At 34.1% G+C, this 20,204-nt stretch overlaps 1 protein-coding gene across 1 annotated transcript in view; it reads left to right on the forward strand.

Annotated features, from left to right (window-relative positions):
- The window catches only part of rg (A kinase anchor protein rugose), a 334,338-nt gene extending 314,808 nt beyond the window's left edge, over window positions 1–19,530 (forward strand). The window contains exons 39-46 of the mRNA XM_089088303.1: window positions 641–825; window positions 2,283–2,460; window positions 9,373–9,456; window positions 11,174–11,341; window positions 12,248–12,511; window positions 14,836–15,032; window positions 17,215–17,366; window positions 19,165–19,530. Of these exons, the coding sequence (XP_088944429.1) occupies window positions 641–825; window positions 2,283–2,460; window positions 9,373–9,456; window positions 11,174–11,341; window positions 12,248–12,511; window positions 14,836–15,032; window positions 17,215–17,366; window positions 19,165–19,255 (1,319 nt within the window). The 3' untranslated portion in view covers window positions 19,256–19,530. The remainder of the gene's footprint in view (window positions 1–640; window positions 826–2,282; window positions 2,461–9,372; window positions 9,457–11,173; window positions 11,342–12,247; window positions 12,512–14,835; window positions 15,033–17,214; window positions 17,367–19,164) is intronic.
- The last annotated feature ends 674 nt before the right edge of the window (window positions 19,531–20,204 follow it).

Raw genomic sequence — 20,204 nt, forward strand, 5'->3', positions numbered from 1 at the left:
AGCTCAAAATGCAAACTCTAGTTAAAAGCAACTGAAGTTCTTTAAAAAGGCATACTTTACTAAGGCTTATCATGTAAACTCTTGAAGTAGTTGATAAAGATTAAGGAATTATATTAAACTGGAATATATTCTTCTTTCTTTTCCAGAGTTTATCTTGAGTCACTTTTGTTTTGAATTTATTTGTTTACCTTAGTATTTGCTACCTAGCACTGGGTACAATTAGTGACGAAATTAATGATTCTCTCTCTCACTCTCTCTCTCTCTCTCTCTCTCTCTCTCTCTCTCTCTCTCTCTCTCTCTCTCTCTCTCTTTCTATCTCTCTCCCTCTCTTCCTCCCTCTGTCTCCCTCTGTCTCTCTCCCTTTCTCTCTCTCTCTCTCTCTCTCTCTCTCTCTCTCTCTCTCTCTCTCTCTCTCTCTTTCTCTCTCTTTCTCTCTCTCTCTCTTTCTCTCTCTCTCTTTCTCTTTATCTTTCCCTCTCCTTTTCTCTCACTCTCTCTCTCTCTCTCTCTCTCTCTCTCTCTCTCTCTCTCTCTCTCTCTCTCTCTCTCTCTCTCTCTCTCTCTCTTCAATCTGCGATTACATTTCTCAAAGTCAAAAAGTTTTTCTTCATATTCATGGTAATTACCTGTTTTCCTATAGGTCCTGAGGCCGTAAGAGCTACCAATGTATTTTACCATTTGACTTATGAAGGATCAGTCGATTTGGACTCAGTAGTAGACCCTGTCCTCAGAGAAGGGATTGAGAATCAAATTCGTAATTTTGGCCAAACTCCATCTCAACTTCTGTTAGAACCACATCCACCAAGAAGCTCAGCCATGCATGTTGTAAGTTTTCGTACTCCTTCCGTTATTACTTTGCTTTTCCTTATTTTTACATCGTTGCTCATTTCCTTTTATTTTTATATGTCTGTTATTTTCTAGTTTACTGTTCGTTTTTTTACTGTTTATTTTTACTCTGTTTCATTTTAATATGTGTAACTTTTAATTTTATAAGTGGCTCCTTTATAACAAAAAATAATTCTTGTCAAATATATATATAAAAAGAAAAGAAAAAATAAAATCATGAAGAGAAAGGAGAAGATTTGACGGTTTGTCCGCCTTCTTTTTGAGTGTCAGGGAATTCCATTAAATGTGTACAAAAGGCAATCCAGTCGAAAACATTCAAGGACACCTTTTAAAAAATAAACATATTTTTGTTTTTACTTTTTCTTTTAATACTCCATCTGTGCTTGTTTTACCTTACGAAAAAGTTTAAGTAAAAATAAGAACTTTTCATGCAATGAACAGAAGATGAAATTTGAGGGATGTTGACCGACTTGTAGAAAACTTGCATTCTTTATGTTATATTTCAGCAAAATCTTGTCATTCTACACTATTATGTTCCTGTCCTTTTCTTTCTCTATGGTTTTTCTCTTTACTTCGTATTCCAGCAACGCCCAGCCCTTAACCATTCTTAGAGAATCATTAAGATGCTAAGAAGCTATGGACGGATAATGGAAATGATTATGAACCGCTATAATCACCTTGTTTTCGAATCAATTAAGAATTGACTAAATTTACAGAAACAAATGCATTCGTTGAGGTATGCTCCTTTAAAAGAATGGCTCTTTAATGACTAGGATAGGACCCCCCCCCCACCCCCCAATGGGATGAAAACAGGTCATAAGGAATAATTTAAAAGAACTTGGAACTTCTTGGGAGGGGATAGAGTAACGCTTTGGATAGACAGGGATAGAGGAGGAGCGTGTGCAGCTGTGTTGGCCTCAGGTGGCTTGGTGCTGCAGTGAGTTGTTAGTAGTGGTAGTATTGGTATATTTTTAAGTTAAGACTGCATTCCTGTGAAATTGAAAGTAGTGTAAAATCAAACTTTATATGTGATTCTTTAACAGAAATATTGTGAATAAAAACACATGTTATATATTTGTTGTTTTCTACAGTAACAGTTAATTATAATGACCCCAATAATGAAAAACATCACTGGGATGTTTTTAAGACCTACTTTTCATTTTTTTCCTAAATAAATTCTAAAATTAACACGTGTGTGGTAACTAGTTCCGCCATAAAGCTGATCCAACCCAATAAACTGTTGGTGGAAGGTTGAAACTGTTATGTTCGGGAATCATGAAAATTGCAGAAATGTAGGATTTAACATTTGGACGACCGAGTGTCTCTCGCTAATTTCCTTTTTTATTATTCAAAATATGAGGGTGAGTTGCCTTCGCTCCAACCACAGAGAGGAAATCCTCTCTTTCTTAACTAATAATTTTTTTTCTTTAATTTAGAGTCCAATGATGTTCTCAGCACAGCCGGAAGATCTCTGTATGACTATGAAGTTTGTGACCAATTCGCCGATTATTCATATTGCTGCCAATACCTATCCCCAGCTCCCTCTGCCCAGTGTTCTTACAATAACGTCTAACTTCCAATTTGCTGTTAATAGATGGAACCCCGGAAATTCTGGTAATTTGAAGTTTCTCATTTTTTGTATTCATTAAAATCTCAGCAAACTTTGAAAAAAGCCAATAATGTAAAGAATAAACGTTACCGTTTGCGTAATCCTTATTATTTTATTTTTAAGAAACTTGAAATATTAAGTTACTTATGTTTGTGCAACTTTAAAGTTAAATTAAAAATTTAAAAAAAAGATTATAATCTGACATACTATTGTTTTGAAAAAAAAATGCCTGCTATTTAACAGGCTGAATAATAGTTGCTAATTTAAGTAGTTCATACAGAGGCACTGCATAATTTCTAATTTCTTAAATAAATGTCAGAGAAAACTGTTACTATATTGCCCCAGAAGCTCTCATTTGAATTATAATCTGGCATAATTGATTATAATCTGTCAGAGTATTGTGTTGAAAAAATGTCTGCTATCTAACAGCCTGAATAATAGTTGCTAATTCAAGTAATTCAAATAGTGGCGCTGCGTAGTTTTAATTTCTTAAATAAATACTACTACTACTACTACTACTACTAACAACTCATTACGGCACCAAGCCACTTAAGGCCAACACAGCTGCACACGTTCCTCGTTCATTCCAATCTATTCAAAGCCTCCCTTTTTACACCCTCCCACGAAGTTCCCATTTCCTTTAAATATTTCTTTATGACGTCCTCCCATCCCAGATGAGAACGACCTGTTTACCGTTTAGCCCTAGACGGTTGGCCGAAAAGAACAATCTTCGGCAATCTGTCATCCTTCATCCGCACAATGTGCCCTAACCATCTCAACTTTTCTTTCATTATAGCCCTAGAGAGCGGGATTGAACCTAGGGGAAATCGTCACTATATTGTGTCAGAAGCTCCCTTGTGAATTTGCCTGTCCCGGTATGTCTTTTTATAGCATCATTTCTATAGCTTTTCATTCTTGAATCTCGTATAGTCTATCGGTACATATTACTATTCCTCCTCGTCAGTACCAAAGACGACCATTGGGCTTCGTACATACACTTCTAATATTTTTTCTTCTTTTTTCACAGTTAAAGTGCTTCTTAGAAATACTGTCAAAAGTGTGGAAAGGCCGTGGTTTACTTCTACTAGGAACATGGTACAATTGGGGGGGGGTATCTCAGGGATAAAAAATGCAACGAAATCGTATCTTTTAAGAGTCTGACGAAACATTGATATCAGTTAGGTGACTTAGATGCTACCTGTTTAGTATTTTTTTTAGCCCGCATACATTTTTATTTCCTGGAGATTAGGAAGTGGATAGCTTCAGTCATCGCATCTAATTTGCAGTCTTGCTGATTTTCTTCAATGAAATAATATTTTAATTTTCTTAATGTTGTTTTTTGTTTGTTTTAGGCATATAGAAAAAAAAATCCACGTAAAAAATGGAGGATGTTAACATTAATTAACCACCATTTTATATTACCCACCCTTTTTTTTTTTTTTTTTTAAATTGCAGCATGTGTTTAGTCAACAAAAGCAAATTTCAAAGCATTTAACTTTATAAAAGAGAGCTTTGGCTTAAAAAAAAGTTATCTAGTTGTTTTTCTACATATTTAATGTAATTTCTTTGAAACTTTTCGTTAACTGAAAACGAGCTTGTGGTAGCACAGTGGATCGACATCCTACTTGGCAATACTGGCCCAGGGAGTGATTTCCACCACAGCAAGGCTGGGCGACAGGTTTGCTACATTGTCCCTGTAAAAAAGCCCCATCTACTGAAACGTCGATTCGACGCCCTATGCACCAACAGTAGCTCTGGATGATCTTTATCCTTTTTTTTTATCTCTAACGAAAAAGGAGCTAAGGCTCAAATAAAAAAAGCTGGTAAGGTGGATAAGGATTAAAATAAAAATAAAATTTTGTCAAGGTATTATCAATGTCAATTGTTTTTTTTTTTAGAATTTTTAGACTTGGGGACTATGGCGACGGTGGAATTGGAGAAAAGTTCTTGTTTCTTGTAGCTGTTTATTTCTGTCGACATTTCTTTACTCGGACTTCTTTTTTTCCACTCTTTTTTATTGAAGCTAATTTTGCTATATAAGCTTAATAATGCTGGTCCAAAACTCTGAGATTCAAATTTCTACTATAAGTCCATCTTAATGAAGTCTTTTTTTCTTCAAAAGAACTTAAAAACAGTTTTTTTTACACTACGTGAAAAATTTCAAATAGACCTTCCCTAGCTCAGTCATAGCTCAGTCACCCGTGTCTTAAAACTACCAATGCGGGACCGAAAATGGCTTCTTTTCCAAGAGAAAAAATAAATTATCGTCTGCATATGCAAGCACATGTCAAGTTCTTGAAGAGGGGGGGGGGGAAGACACACAAAGAAAATGTATTTATGGACTAGAATTTATCTACAAAACGTTGTAAAAATGCTGTTTGACCAATACAAATTTTGTAAGACACTCTTATTCTTAAATTTTCTTGCTCATTTGAAGGATGTCATTGGCTGGGGAAACCTGAGAATATCAGGGGCCTCACCTGTTGCCAGCCCATTTTTCCTTTTTTAGAGTTTTGAGGGTATCATTAATTCTCTAGTTTGGTCCTCCCTTCCTGAAACATCTTCTTGTAATAATTGTTCTCCTGGAGCATATTGTGGTTGTCGCGTGTATTTGAAAATGTTGATGAAATTTCGTTAGGGGCTCTTTAAGTCTCAGTTTTCAAGCTTCTAATGGAGTAAACCAAGACGATTTTGAAAATCTCATTTAAACGATATCACTAAAAAAATATCCATTTTTTTAATCTAGGAAGCAGTTGTTTATATTGTGTAACATTTCTCACAGAGTGTCTACTTTTCTATATTTACCTTTGAATTGTTGTTTTCATATTTTTTTTTAATTTATGTTTGTATATGAGCGGAAAAAATAATTATAAAGTTGAATTTTTCCTTCTCCCAAAAAGTTTTATATATATATATATATATATATATATATATATATATATATATATATATATATATATATATATATATATATATATATATATATATATATATATATATATATATATGTTAATTGTTGTTGTTAATTAATGTTGTTGTTAATTGTATAAATGGTTTAATGGATCATCCTTCTTTTAATCATCCCGTAAAACGTAAAAATCGATCAAGAGGGCATAGGAAAAATAATAGAAAAAAGAATATAGATTTAGATATCTATTTGAAGGAATTATGCAAACTATTTGAGTCTAATGGTATGGCTAGCATAATAAAATGCTTAAATAAGTTACGGTATCAAAAAATAATTTAATAAAATTATTTTGGAATATAAATAATAAAACACCATGTAATTCAAAAATTAAACTGATTTATGATACAGTATGTATTCTAGCTAGAACTAAATGTATTTCAAAAGATAAAAAGTCTGATAAGACTGTTAATAAGGAGAAGAGATTATATCTACCTATAACTTTTATAAGTAAAAAAAATAGAAGATATAAATTTACCTGGAATTTTAAACCAGGCTGATGTGAAACAGGCCTTTCCTAGTAATTTAAATTATAAGAATAATCCGATTATAACATATAATTTCTCAAAAATGATAGGACAAATGATTTTTAATTATAATTTAATACTCAAGAATTTTGAAATGGATAGTAATTGGAATCCTATTTGTAAGTGTAACCAATTGTTATCATTTGTTAATCCAACTTACGAACATATTATTACAGGTGATTTAACAATAGTAAAGCAAATTGAATTGCAGAATATAATGAAAATGGGGGCTAAATTCCGTCTTTCAAATCATCTAAAACCCTCGAATCTGCTTAGGATTTTAAATAATAATCTAGAAATTTTTACCGATAATTAGTGCAAAAAAAAGATAATTAATAAAAATAGTTTCCAGAATTGAAAAATTTAATTATTAATAAGGTTAAAAATAAGATATATAAGAGGACAAATAAGCATGATAATGATGTTGTTTTTTTTAATTCTAAGATAAAACAAGCGATTGATAATATAAAGAGGGATTTTGTAATTGTATCCATTGATAAAGCGAATAATAATTTTGTAATAATTTGTCAGAAGCTTTATTGTGATGTTTTAACAAAGGAGCTTAGTACAACAAATACATATAAAAAGGTTCAAGATGTTAATAATAGTCTATTGATTGGAATAGAGGATATACTTTTAAAAAAATTTAATATTAAGGTTAATGATAATGATAAAAATTTTCCATTTTTATGTTGGACGGCAAAATTTCATAAAAATCCCCCGAAACCACGCTTTATTGCGGGTGCAGCAAGGTGCCCGACCAGAGTTGCGGCTACTGACCTGTCGTGTATTTTAGGAGAAATTAAAAATAAATTTGAGGCATATTGCTCGGGAATTAAAAATTTTTTTAAGTTTAATCCAAATTGGAGCGTTAATAATTCGCTGCAAGTAACAGACCCTCTTGCTTTGGCTTCAGCCAAAAGAGTGGACTCGTTTGATTTCACTACATTATATACAAATTTACCCATTAATTTAGTATTTATAAATTTAAAAAAGATTATTAAGAAAGCTTTTCTTTTGTCTTATTACCATTTTTAAAAATTGATGCGTATAATAAGAAGGCGAGATGGACTAATTATTTTAATAGTACCACTAGCTCAAGATGTTATAGCCTAGATATGATTTTTGATCTACTAGAATTTGTTCTATTTAATACTTATATAAAATTTAATGGTAATCTATATAATCAAAGTAATGGAATTCCTATGGGGGGTAATACCAGTCCAGTTATAGCGGACCTATTTTTAAATTATTTAGAATACGATTATATGACGGATAAAAAGAATCCAAGTAACATAAAGTATTTGCTCTCAAATAATAAAAGATATTTAGATGACCTTCTTGTGATAAATTGTTCAAATTTTTTAGAGATTTCAAGTAAAATATATCCACCAGAGTTAAAGCTGGAATCCAGTAATGGAAATGGCAAATATGACCATTTTCTAGATTTAGAGATTAATGTGGTACCTAATAATAAAATAATTTTTAATATTTATAATAAAACAGACGATTTTAATTTTGAAATAGTTAATTTTTCATTTCCAAAAAGTAATATTCATTCGAATAGATCATATTCATCGTATTTTTCCCAACTATTTAGATATGCAAGAATTTGTACTAATCACATCGATTTTAGAAATAGATGTATATTATTTAGCAAGAAGCTATTCGTAAGAGGTTTTTCCGCCAATATACTTGCTTGGCAATTTGAAAAGCTTTGTTTTAAGTTTAATCAGATTTAACAAAAGTATAATAAAAGTTATCAAAAAATCTTGAATGATATTTTAAGGTAACTTGTTGAATGAATTTGGTTTATCTTTCAGGTAGTTTAGCGTTGGTTGCGACACGTATGGTAAAGAACAAGGTATGATATTTGGAATTTAATTCTTAGAATTTTAGTGAGAGTGAAATTGTTCCGGGGGAGGACTAGTGTTATTTAGTTATTTGTATTTCAATCGGTTGAAGGTTTGGCTATCAGTCTTATTTGAAGGTTGGTTAAGGATGCTTGAAAAAAAATTTCTGGGGTATATATTTTTATTTTTTGGATATTTTGGATTTTGTTTATGATTATTCCATAGGTGTCACTACATAGGGGTATGCCAGATTATGGCATGGCGTGCTCATTTTGCCTAGGTAATGAACTTGAAGCGCCGAAACCCATTTAGGCAATGAGTTTTCATCTGATGAGCCCTGATATGTGGTGATCACCTTGGGAATATAATGTTTTTGTAGGTTTAAGGTGCTATAGCTTGGTTTCGGAACATTGACGTATACTTATTGATGCTGATTTTGCTCTATTTTGGACTTGATTTTCGGATTGTCGAATTGGATATACTGTTTTGTCCTGGGGAACTGGATGGATGAGTAGGGTCTAGACCTTGTTCAAGTGCTCATTTATTTCAGTTAGTTAATTAGGAAGACTTTTTTTTTTTTTTTTTTTTTTTTTTTTTTTTTTTTTTTTTTTTTTTTAAGCCAAGTAATTACCGTAATACATTATATGTATATATATATATATATATATATATATATATATATATATATACTATACACTTAGTATGTACGCAAACACAGTGAAATGCTTGACATGAATAAGATAATTTCTTAAATCACTTTGGCCTGCCATAATATAAAGAAAAAACGAACCAAAACGGGCCTTTTAAGGCTAAACGAAAGTGCTGAAAAAACAAAGCGAATATTTCGAAAGGACCCCTGCCTCTCCTTTTCAACGAGAACAATAAAAAATATTTAAGGAAAATGTCAAAAAAGACAAAGAAAAAACCAAAAGGAAATGCGGAAAGTCAATGTAGAAAAACAAACTAATGACAACCAATAAAAAACCGAAATTAAAAGATGAATAAAATTCAATTAAAGCCAAAATTAGAAGAATTAAAACCAAATCCTAACAACCAAAAGCGAGTCATTCACCAATATCCGGGATTGTCGCAAAATCCAAAAACCTTAGAACTGCCATCGAAGGATACTAGCAAGCGACTGGACAATGAAAGAAAATTCATTCACTCAAACGAACGAACCAGTAATTAAATAATTTGGAGAACTATGTCATTTGATTTCTGGTTTTAATAATTGCATTTTTGTTCAAACCCTTTGAAATCTAAGTGGTTGATTACGCGTTTCATTATGTTAAGAACATGAGTTCTTTACATGAAATGACGGAGCTCATTCTAGAAGCTTAGTACTACTACTACTGAAAACTCACCGCAGTACCAAACCGCCCGAGAACAACACTGCTACGCACGCTCCTCCTCTATCCCGATCTAGTCAACGCCTCCCTCTTTACACCCCATGAAATTTCCATTTCCCTTAAGCTTACTAAATGTAAGAAAATCCCCTTGTGGCTTTGTATTTCAACATGCGCATAGGATATGTTACAAAAAAAATTGCGCTAAAGAATTGCATTTTTGCAGGACAAGCAGGTCAGGGAGCCGGATTCCCAGACGCATCCCAGGCCGCCTTGAACAGCTTACCTCTAACAATGGATCCTGTACTAAGTAAGTCACTCTCGACGATATGAGCCTTATACGTGGCCCTTTGTGTTATGAAAGATTTCTATCCTATAATATTCTCCGGTCTACCTAATAGCAGTCTAAACCAAGAATAGTAATGCGTTAAATGGATATGTCATCTTACCATGTACAATTTTTTTCAAGGTGACGAATTTAATTATTTCTTTTTGTAGTCATTATGCCTTTCGCTTTGTGATAATGCCCTTATTAGTTAGGATGTTGCGAAGCTTTAAGCTGTCAAGAATTTAAAACCAGAATTTTAACGGGGAAAATAGCAAGGCCGTACCCAAGATTTTTTTTTCGGAGGGGGTTTTACTCAAAGATTTTTTCGGGGGGGGGGGGGGTTACACAAAAAAACTCAAAACGCATACAAAATTTGTTTATATCCATTTTTGTTACGTTTTTACGAGTAAAAAAACATTTCGGAGTATGTATGGAATATGTATGTAGTTAGTATGGAATACTAACTACATTAGTATGGAATATGGACTAGACCTTAAAAAGTGGTTATTTAGTTACTAGCTTTTTCTTCTCATAAGATGTAACAAGTGGTGTCGCACATGTCCCCCTTGAATTTAATCCTGTTGGGCAATGGTGCTTGGATGTCAAAAACCGTTTTTAATTGACAAATCTAAAGCTATTGTAGCTCATATATCCAAAAAAAAACAAAGAGAAAAATTAGATCCTTTTCGACTAAATAAAATACATAAAAATTAAATGTGAAAAATAAAGATTTTAGATGAAAATTCATAGTTTCGAAGTAATGTCTAGAAAACTTATAGACCAAATCTAAAAAGCCAGACATTACTAATTTTTCTTTTATTTGCGTATGGAAGAAATAGAAAAATAAAATAGTGGCTAATTTCTTTTTTTTTGTAACGAAAAGAGCTTTTTGAAGCATCAAAACTCGTGGTTTTCTTTTATTCCAACATATTTTGCATAAAATAAAGCATGAAAAAGTTGTTTGTTTTTTCACGCCTAGGCTTGCACCTCCTATACATGTCTAAAAAGTTTTTTTTTCTTATCGAAAAGAAATAGATGAAACGCCACCACTTACTTCACATGCGCAATTAAAAAAAATTACAGCTAAAACAATAAAAAATTGAGTTGCCATTATGCAAACGGCAAAGCGTCATATTTTTATGTGAAAACGTTTCAATTCTGTTCTGAAGGAAAGCTTGTGAATCTTATCTTGAAAGCTTTGTGAAAGCTTAATTTGAGTCTTGGTAGATCCGGTTAAGGTTATATTGTGACTTTTCTTTTCATGAACGACTACCCTTAGACTTTGCAAATGTTTCTATGTACAACGCGCCAATATAGCAAATATGATTGACTTAATAAAGATAAATGTCTCTAACGTGTATTAGGAAATTAAAACAGATGGTAGTAGTGGAAGTAATGGTTATATTTGGTCGTAATGCTAATTTTGATTGTATGTAGTATAGCTAAGTTCAATGGGAGGCTCAAATGACAAATAGTTCTTAAATCTACAGTCTGTTCTTTACTCTAGCAGAGCTATTGTTTTGTCCCAAACTGGTAAAGCTTATTATTTGTGTCAGTCCTCGCTAATCTAGCATTCTAGACCTACCAGAAGGATAAGCGATCTTTCGTGTGAATCTTGTAAAAATATGCTAATAATGTGTTCAATTACTGTTAAATTACTTAAATTAATACAATAAATTCGTGATTTTACTTTTTGTAGCAACAACCTCAAATGTGAGCGGTTTCATTCCCAGAAGGCATCTTGGTGATGGCTTTAGTCAAAAAGTGTTGATCAAGCCATCCTGCTTTGTCTGCACAGTTGACAGCCGTTTTGTGATCGCTGCCGGGTTCTGGGATCGAACCTTTCGAATATTTTCAACTGAAACAGGTAGGTTCTTTGTAGAATTTTTTCCCTTCCTCGTATTGCGTTGAAAATATTGCGGCATATCCTGTGCTAATAGCCCTGTTTTTTCACTCATCAGTGTGCTAAGATCTTACATCTTTTGTCAGAAAACGCTTAAAAGTGAAATCTTTGAACTAAGATCTTACATCTTTGGTCGTTTTTATGCAAACATCTTCCATCATTCTGCTCTGACCAGCAGTCTGAAAACAATGATGAGTAGATAAAGTTCTCTCATCAGTTCTATATAGCAGAAAGATGGCGTCTTTCACGTATTTTGCTAACATCAGTGAGCTGTAAGATCTTAGAACAAAGATTAGAAGAAAAAAACGATAATCTTTGCATAAAGATGAAAGATCTTAGCTGTAAGATCTTAGTGCTAAAAAACGGCCCTAATGTGTTCTGTATCTAGGTATCTTGGGGGGGACTTAATTGGGAGCATTAAGGAAAAATAGCAATATAGCCTGTTTTTGATTACGTGTTCACATATTCAAGGTTTGTGTGGCACAAAAGGCAATGTTCAGGGTCGCATCCAGGATTTTCTTCGGGGGGGGGGGGGTTTACAAAAAATTATTTTAAAAACGCCTCAAAAGTTTGTTTATATTCATTTTTGTTACTTTTTTACGAGTTGGATACCCATTTCGGGAGGCGGGGGGGGGGGGGGATTAAGCCCTATAGCCCCTCCCACCTGGATACGGTCTTGGCTATGTCATAACAATTCTTCTATTTTTGTATGTAAAATTCCATTAAATGATTTCAAAACTAGGAAAAAACATTACACTCCACTGTTTAGTGTCGTGGGTTATTTTTTTTTTCTGCGTTGTTTTTGTAATTTGATTGTGAATAGGTTTTCTAATTATAACAAAATAAATCTCTACTTTTTTTATACACAAGCCAAAATCCAGCAAATTGTTTTTGGTCATCATGGGATTGTAACCTGTCTTGCCCGCTCCGAGTGCAACATAGCCTCTGATTGCTATATCGCATCGGGATCTGAAGATTGTACCATTCTTCTATGGCATTGGAATGCAAGGTCTCAATCTATAATGGGTGAAGGAGGTATACCTACTCCACGTGCAACTCTGACCGGACATGATAGGATAATTGTCTGTTTGGCTGTATCAGCAGAGATGGGATTAGTAGTCAGTGGCTCACAAGGTTAGCCCCTTTTTTATTCGTCTTCATTTTATTCTGTTTCTTACACATAAGATACTGTCGAATTCATGGGCGCCCATATGTGGGGGCAGAGGGGGCTCCAGCCCCCCTCCCCCCCTGGCTGAATGATGCTGCCTTATATTTTATATTTTTGTTTTGAGATTTCTATTATACAGCACTGGAAGTGCCGATTAGACCAGCTAAGCCCCCCCCCCCCTAAAATTCAGCTTATGGGCGCCAATGGTCAAATTGGTCAATTTAATAAGCCTAATTATCTCTAAATTCGTATCCAACTCGAAAGGGTACATCTAAGGTTTTGCAAAAATTAAAAATTTCTTCTTAAGAACACTGTAGTGGATCTTTAACTATATAGTTGCAGAGGCATGTTTGCTTCATAAAAGCCAAGGAATACGAGCTATAATTGGGACAAAACTATTTTGAATAGCTTTTGCGTTGTTATAATTAATATTTTATGTTTAGGGAAAGGGGTTCAGACTAGATATCCGCTCTTCGCTCCTCCAGATAAGGCCTTGATTTTGGAGGTGCTGGTTTCAGAGAGTGGATTATGCCTGAACTCTTACGCCTTTTGCTGTAAAAAAAATTTCGGGCGCTGACTATTACCTTTTAAGAACATTGTCTTACCGAGTGCATGGTGATTTTGACTGTATATGACAATCATGATTAAACTGAGAGACAAACAGAGAAAGACACAGACAGGGAGAGAGAGAGAGAGAGAGAGAGAGAGAGAGAGAGAGAGAGAGAGAGAGAGAGAGAGAGAGAGAGAGAGAGAGAGAGAGAGAGAGAGAGAGAGAGAGAGAGAGAGAGAGAGAGAGAGAGAGAGAGAGAGAGAGAGAGAGACAGAGAGACAGAGAGACAGACAGAGACAGAGACAGAGAAGGAGAGAGAGAGAGAGAGAGAGAGAGAGAGAGAAAGAGAAATTAAGTCTGGAGCATACTTTAAGGGGAAAAGGGTGAACATTAATTGGACTATATGATCGCCCACTGCCTGTTTTTCAAACTTTTGTTTCGTTTGTTCGTTAATCAGTACATCTAGAATCTCAAATATGTAAAGAAAGTAAACAAGTAATTATATTTAAATTCCAAAATGTTAATACGTATTTGTAAACTGAAGTTGTAAGGCTGTTCAATAATCATTTAAGGTATTCATTCCAGTTAGTAGCTTGAAGTTTTGTAAAAAGAAAATATCATAAAAATTGGGGAAAGGCGAGGCCAAAGGCTTGAGAAGCTACATGAGCCAAGGATTTACCCATGGGTTACTAGGTGGTCCTCTTGATATTCAAAAGCGGGAAAAGTTAAATATTTAGCTAGTCAGTTCGTTTATAACTGTGTAGAGGTACTAGATTTCCAAATTCTAAGCTGCATGTACCATCACTCAAAATGATAAATCAAACAATTCTACTATGTCGTTCCTGGCAAAAGATGGCAATAATAAAAAGTAAAGCAAAATATTTGAAGAGTGATCCCGTTGAAGAAAGAATAAGAACATCAATGGTTATGATTAAGCATTAAGTTGCACAGGCGTTTCTTGGCCATGCATAACTTATTGTCCCAACGTTAATCAGGGTGTGTATCCCTATTCAATGTTTTGCCTTTTTTACAAAATCATGCAAAAACTTCTGCATATTATTTATAGTGCTTAACTCTAGTGGGATGAATAATATCACTGTTGTAGAAGGAGTAGACTGTTTGATCTGGAAAAGGGCTTTGAAAGCAAATTATAAGTGATTTAAGATTTATGTTTATGTTTCACACCCTGTTAACATAAGTTTAACTGATTGTGCGTATTTGACTTCATCAGCTAAACTATTCAGCTAAACTCAGTCAGGCTAAAAACTTGCATTCTCGTTGATATAATCTTGAAACCATCAGACAGTAAACAGGTTATTTGACTCTAAATTAACAATAGAAAAGAAATCAGAAAGCTTAACCTTCATTGTCATTATCCTGAAGCTTTTTTGTGAACTTACATTTTGAAGTTTTCAGTTGAAATCCAAAATGAAATTAATTAGTATTTCCACCAGCGCCATCGACAACCCTGGTTTGCCTCTAAACAATGAACTCCATCAGGTAGTCAAGTTGTCAGAAAAGTGGTATATTGCTACTTGACAATCATTATTTGACAAGGAATATTCATTGTTCCTGGTCTTATTCTTCGACAATTTTGTAACTACAAAAATCAGTCAATTTTGATGGTCAATTTCATATTGAAAAACGTCCAAGAGACGAATAATGCGCCACTCTCGGCCAACCACCAATAACAAAATACACCCCTGTTCCTTGGTCAGATTAAAACAAACTCTATTTCAGATGGTCACGTTCTTGTTCATACAACTTTTGGTGATTTACTTCGGGCTTTACCCGTCCCCTCTGGAGTCGCGGACCCGCAAACGGTAAGCTTGAGCAGAGAGGGCCTTGCTGTAGTTGGATATTCACAAGGTCATATTGTTGCTAGCACTGTCATTGGTCAACTTTTGAAGCATGAATCGCATGGTGATAATATTTCGGTAAGTTTTTTTGTTTTTGTTTTTTAAATATATATTCTTGCTCCAAAGTTCTACCAAGGCCAAGCTTGTTTGTTAGAAGTATAATATCCATATGCCGATTTAGTGTACAAGATGTACATCGAGCTAGTGTGTAAGTAGATCGCATATGCAAGGAAAGGGTATTGCAAGCGTTTTTGAAAAAGTATGACAACTAAAAAAAGAAAGGAAGAAGTGACACACTTCAAATTAGTTTTCTTTTTAAGAACAAATGATGTACATGATATGCAGGCTTTTGACAGATTAGGGAAATACTAAGAAGTGAAGATATTTGTAAAAATCATGGCAAGGAATTTAACATTCTATGTTCGAATTTCACCCAGTATCTTAAATTCGTGTACGCAATGTTTCTTTTAGTGCTAGAATGGAAATCGAAGAGATAAAGAATTAAATACAAATTCTATGAAGAAACTTATATTTTTCTGGGGAAAGCAGAGTTGAGGCTGAGAATGCCGTGTTTTGTTCATGCGATGTGCAGGATTTGTTTTTGCATAAAAATTATTTGGAGTCCATTCGTCAGTGTGATTACATATATTGAAGTAAAAGTCAGAGTCCTATAAAAAATTCTGTGAATATATCACAGAGTTTACATGCCAATATTTTAAGTAAATAAAATTCAATCCAAATTATTTAGGTTTATATTGACTATTTTTGTATTCCACTGTTTTACAGTTCAACCCTCTTCTACCAATGCCTAGTATTTGACAGGTATTTCCAGTTTAAAAAAAAAGTAATTCTTTCATTCTTTGGAACAGAAGAAATGGATGAATTTCGTTAATAGGTCTCTCGAAATTCGTGTTCTTCCCGTCTTTGCTGCTCAATTTTCTGCTGGATATTGATAATAGGTTTTGTGATTCTAGTAGGTCCGTACTAGGTTTCGCCTGTGGAATACCGGTGAACTCTATTTTTGCCTTAGTAGATACTAAGTTGTATCTCAGACATTTTAGCCGGTAGAAAAGTTCTTAATTCGCCATTGGGCTCGCCAAATTAAGATTAGGAGAGACCCATCTTTAACTCAAAATCAAATTGTTGGGTAAATACTGGGTGTAGACAGAGAACATTTGAGTTTTTGGGTGTGTTGGTTCATGTTCTCATAGGAAATTGTCTTGTAGTTAAGAGCACTGCAGCCTACACAGCGATTCTTATCACGTACCAAAGAAAAGGCGACTAATTACAGTTTTATTTTCGCAGCAGACAGGTACTTTTGCTAGTGTCACTTTACTTATTTCTTTCTGGACATACATCTTGAATGAAAGTTAAAAAAACGAAATCAGGGACTTTGGATCAAAAATATTAGAGGAAACCTGAAAATTCGGGACACTTTGGTACGAAAATTATGATATGACCCTGATCTGCATTTTCTTTATATTCTGAATGATGAAAAGAGACATAGTGAATTAGTTTTGTAATGTCTTTGTATTCTGTAGCACGGAAAGCGATATAAATGAAACTTAGTGGCCGTTGAATCAATCTAAAATTGTGTTCCTATGTGACAGAAGGGGATATATATCCCCCGTTGTGTAGAACTAAAGACAGGAAATTGTGTTTACACATACTTTCATCTGAGACACACGTGCAGGGAGGGGGGCATCGGTGAACGTTAAGTGACATTAGGGCAAGGAAAGCTCCCATATATGATAATTTCCACCTGAGCAGGAGGAAATTGTCATATGATTGGGAAGAACGTTTCCGAAAGACCACATTTAAGACGCTGGAAAGGGTGAGGTATGCTTATGCTACCATTGAAATTGTTTCTTCCGACAGAGGAGCCTGATGATTTTTGATTTCTGTTTTCTTTCAATTAAAAATGTTCAGCTTTAAAGAAATGAAGATTTTTCGGTATGTTGAAGCAGAAGATCTCAGTATTTTTTCATTGGTTTTTATCGGTGAAGGAGGAGGGGCGGTTGACAGACTTATGTAAATGTAAGCTAAAGGTATACCAGGGTCGAGAAAGGTTTCTTCATAGGGTTTTACCACCGTTGTTTGGCTATTGGTATAACTTTCTCTCTGATCGGTGTATTTCGTCATGCCAGCCATCATTTTCCCCCTCAACATCATTTTGATTTCTTATTCAAAACTTAATCAATGCATTTTAAAAATAGGCTTGTGATTTGTTCAAAACTTGTTACTGTTATTTTCATTTCAGTGTGTTTTGCTGACCCGCGATGGTGAATATTTGATAACTGCTGGTGCTAGAGGTATTGTGGAGGTTTGGCGCGTTTTTTCTTTAGCTTTGCTCTATGCTTACCCTGCTTGTGAAGCGCCGATCAAATCTCTGGCTCTCTCTCATGACCAGAAGTAAGTATCTCGAAATTTCAACTTCGTCCCTACAGTTTATTAAAGGATGTTATACGTTTCCCCTCTGAATTGAAAATCTAGTTCTTTTTATTATTATTATTTTTTTTTTACTGTTGGTGTACTTAATGACACAACTGAACAATTTGAAAGACTTTTTGTTTGGTATGAAGAACACAAGTAAATTCTTAGAAGCTAGCTAGTGTTTATGTGAAGATATGAAAAGAAACTAGGAAATACGTTTATGGTGTTTGTTTTTCAATAAAAGTGTTCGAAATGGAATTTCTCCATAAATTGGGAAAAGTCGGGCGACGAATTCTGAATCTTTACCCACTTTATGGTTTTTGTTTGTAAATCATGGCAGGTAACCCATATTTTTCCATTTTTATAAAGTGTTTTAGACCTTGGATAAAGGAAGGGGTTCGACCCTATGTCCCTCTCGTCTTCCCCTTCCATGTGTAGGTTTGATTAAAATGTGTGGCTAATCAACATAGTATTTATGTAACACGTAAATGCACCTAGAGCGGGGTCCTCCCTCCTCCCAAGGTTATTCCAAAGGACTACACCTCCTCCAAGAAAAATTGTGGTGCAGCTAGAAAAAAAAAAAAAATCGAAATCTGGGCCCCTCCCTCAAGCGATCGGACTTGTTTCTGCGTATGATAAGCCATACTTATTCGAATTATTTTAGTGCATATTATTTCTATGAATGTGATTTCCTATTAGTTTGGGATGACGGTATGTAAAAGAAAGGTTCAATAAAATGTAGTTGAAGGTGATAATGACTATATATAATAATGATATATAATAATGATTATATATATATATATATATATATATATATATATATATATATATATATATATATATATATATATATATATATATATATATATATATATATATATATATATGTATATATATATATATATATATATATATATATATATATATATATATTTGGTTGCCTGTATTGTTTAAATCCTGTCCCTTCAAGCGGATTTCCTGGAGGATGAAAAATAGTCTGATGTTTCAGCTTCAATTCAGTAAGGATAAAGAAACTGTGTATGTACTAATCAGAGGTCCTTTACCCTCATCTCCATATCATCAACTTTAAATATCAAGAAGCTGAAACAAGACAGCTTCCGTCTCCTAGAAATTCATTTATCAGCGTATCTGTTTTGGAGCACTTCGCTCAGATCTGGACATCCTGCATTAGGAAGTTGGGAGTCCAAAAACCTTCCATACAGCTTTATAACCCCTCTGTATAATTCCTACCTCAGATCTGTTTCCATTTACCAGTTTTTGCTTTATACCGGGTCTTCCGAAACTCACAAGGTAGCCCTCCGGAGGATTTAGAATTAGGAAAGTAAGGTAAGCTCTACCTCCACCAAACCAGAACAAAAGGTTTTGAATGTCATCCATTCAACTGATTTGAGTAGTTTTTATTCCTTGTACCATCATATTTTAGGGCGATAAGAAAATAACGTAGACAGACAGCTCTTCCCAATTACCTAAAAGAGGAGAATCCTAAACCAAAGTACTTGAAACGGCTTTCTTTGCAATTGCACATCTATCTGATACTGGCCCTTTAAAGGTGTTATAAAGCCACGTGTTGAATTCTTCAAGCGATGTGTAAAACCTGGTGACTGAAGCAGGCAAAAGACTAGTGGCGTCTGGAAAGTGGCATTTGGATGGCCTCCTCAGTACAGCTTGATAGATAAAAAGTGATTTTTTTTTCTTTGGCTCTCCGATGTAAAACTGGGATTGGTTTGATTTGAGTAAATATGTTGTTCTTTTGCAGGTTTATTCTTGTGGGCTTGAGCAACGGTTCTGTTGTAGTGTTTCATATTGATTTCAACAGATGGCATCATGAATTTCAACAACGTTACTAGTAGTTTCTCTACAAAGGCACAACCAAAGAACGATTTGTTTAAAGCAATAAAAGTAATTCCAGTTGCATATACTTAGGTAAACGGAGGACTATTAGCAAGTCTGTAGTTAGACCGTGTTCTGGTGGTGAAAGGAATATGTACGGATTTGGTTGGGTAAAGCCTGTATATTTTTATCTCTGCTCAAGTTGGCGTTTTTAAATTATTTTGGGGTATGTGCAAACTATGTATTTCTTTTTGAAAAGCTAACTGCTTTAAATATAATTTGATTTGTGTAATTGTGATTGTTTGTCTTATGTGTATACAATTAGTAGTTATTAGGCCATATCCAAAAAACATTACGAAATGGTGGCCTGACTGGTAGAAGAAACAATGGCGCTTCTAGATTATATAATCAATCTGAATGGTTATGAATTCGGTTGACGTAAGTGGAAACCTATAATTTTCATGGATTTTTTTTCTTTTTTTTATTTACTGATTGCCTATACTTTATCCCTTGTAATGTTCAAAAATGACATTACACTCTTAATATTTTTGCCCTGTGGATATAATTTGAACGGAGTTAACCCAAATACATAAAAGTGCATAGTTTTAAAGATAGCCTATATGTTTGTACATTGCCGAATCCAAAACCTTAAACTTGTATATTCATCTAATGAACTTGTCAAATTATGATAAAATCAGTCATTTGGTTATTTAGAATATAAATTTTGACATGGAAAAAATCAGTTTTATGATGTGGCACTTTAATGAGCTGAATGACACCGTTTGATTGACGGGGAGAACCAAGAATCCTATGGAAAATGCTTCTTGTGAAAAATCCCCCCTCCCCTCGAAAAGTTTCCGTATATTTCCCGAAAAAGAAACTATGTAAACAATAGGCAAATTGCATAGCTTACTGCCCTTTCCCCAGGACTGCAAGGGGTCATATCATTCCTAGAGGCATAGTTAT

The sequence above is a fragment of the Artemia sp. Qi Xiang Cuo genome, chromosome 4 (genome assembly GCF_049724085.1).
Source record: "Artemia sp. Qi Xiang Cuo chromosome 4, ASM4972408v1, whole genome shotgun sequence".
Lineage (NCBI taxonomy): Eukaryota > Metazoa > Arthropoda > Branchiopoda > Anostraca > Artemiidae > Artemia > Artemia sp. Qi Xiang Cuo.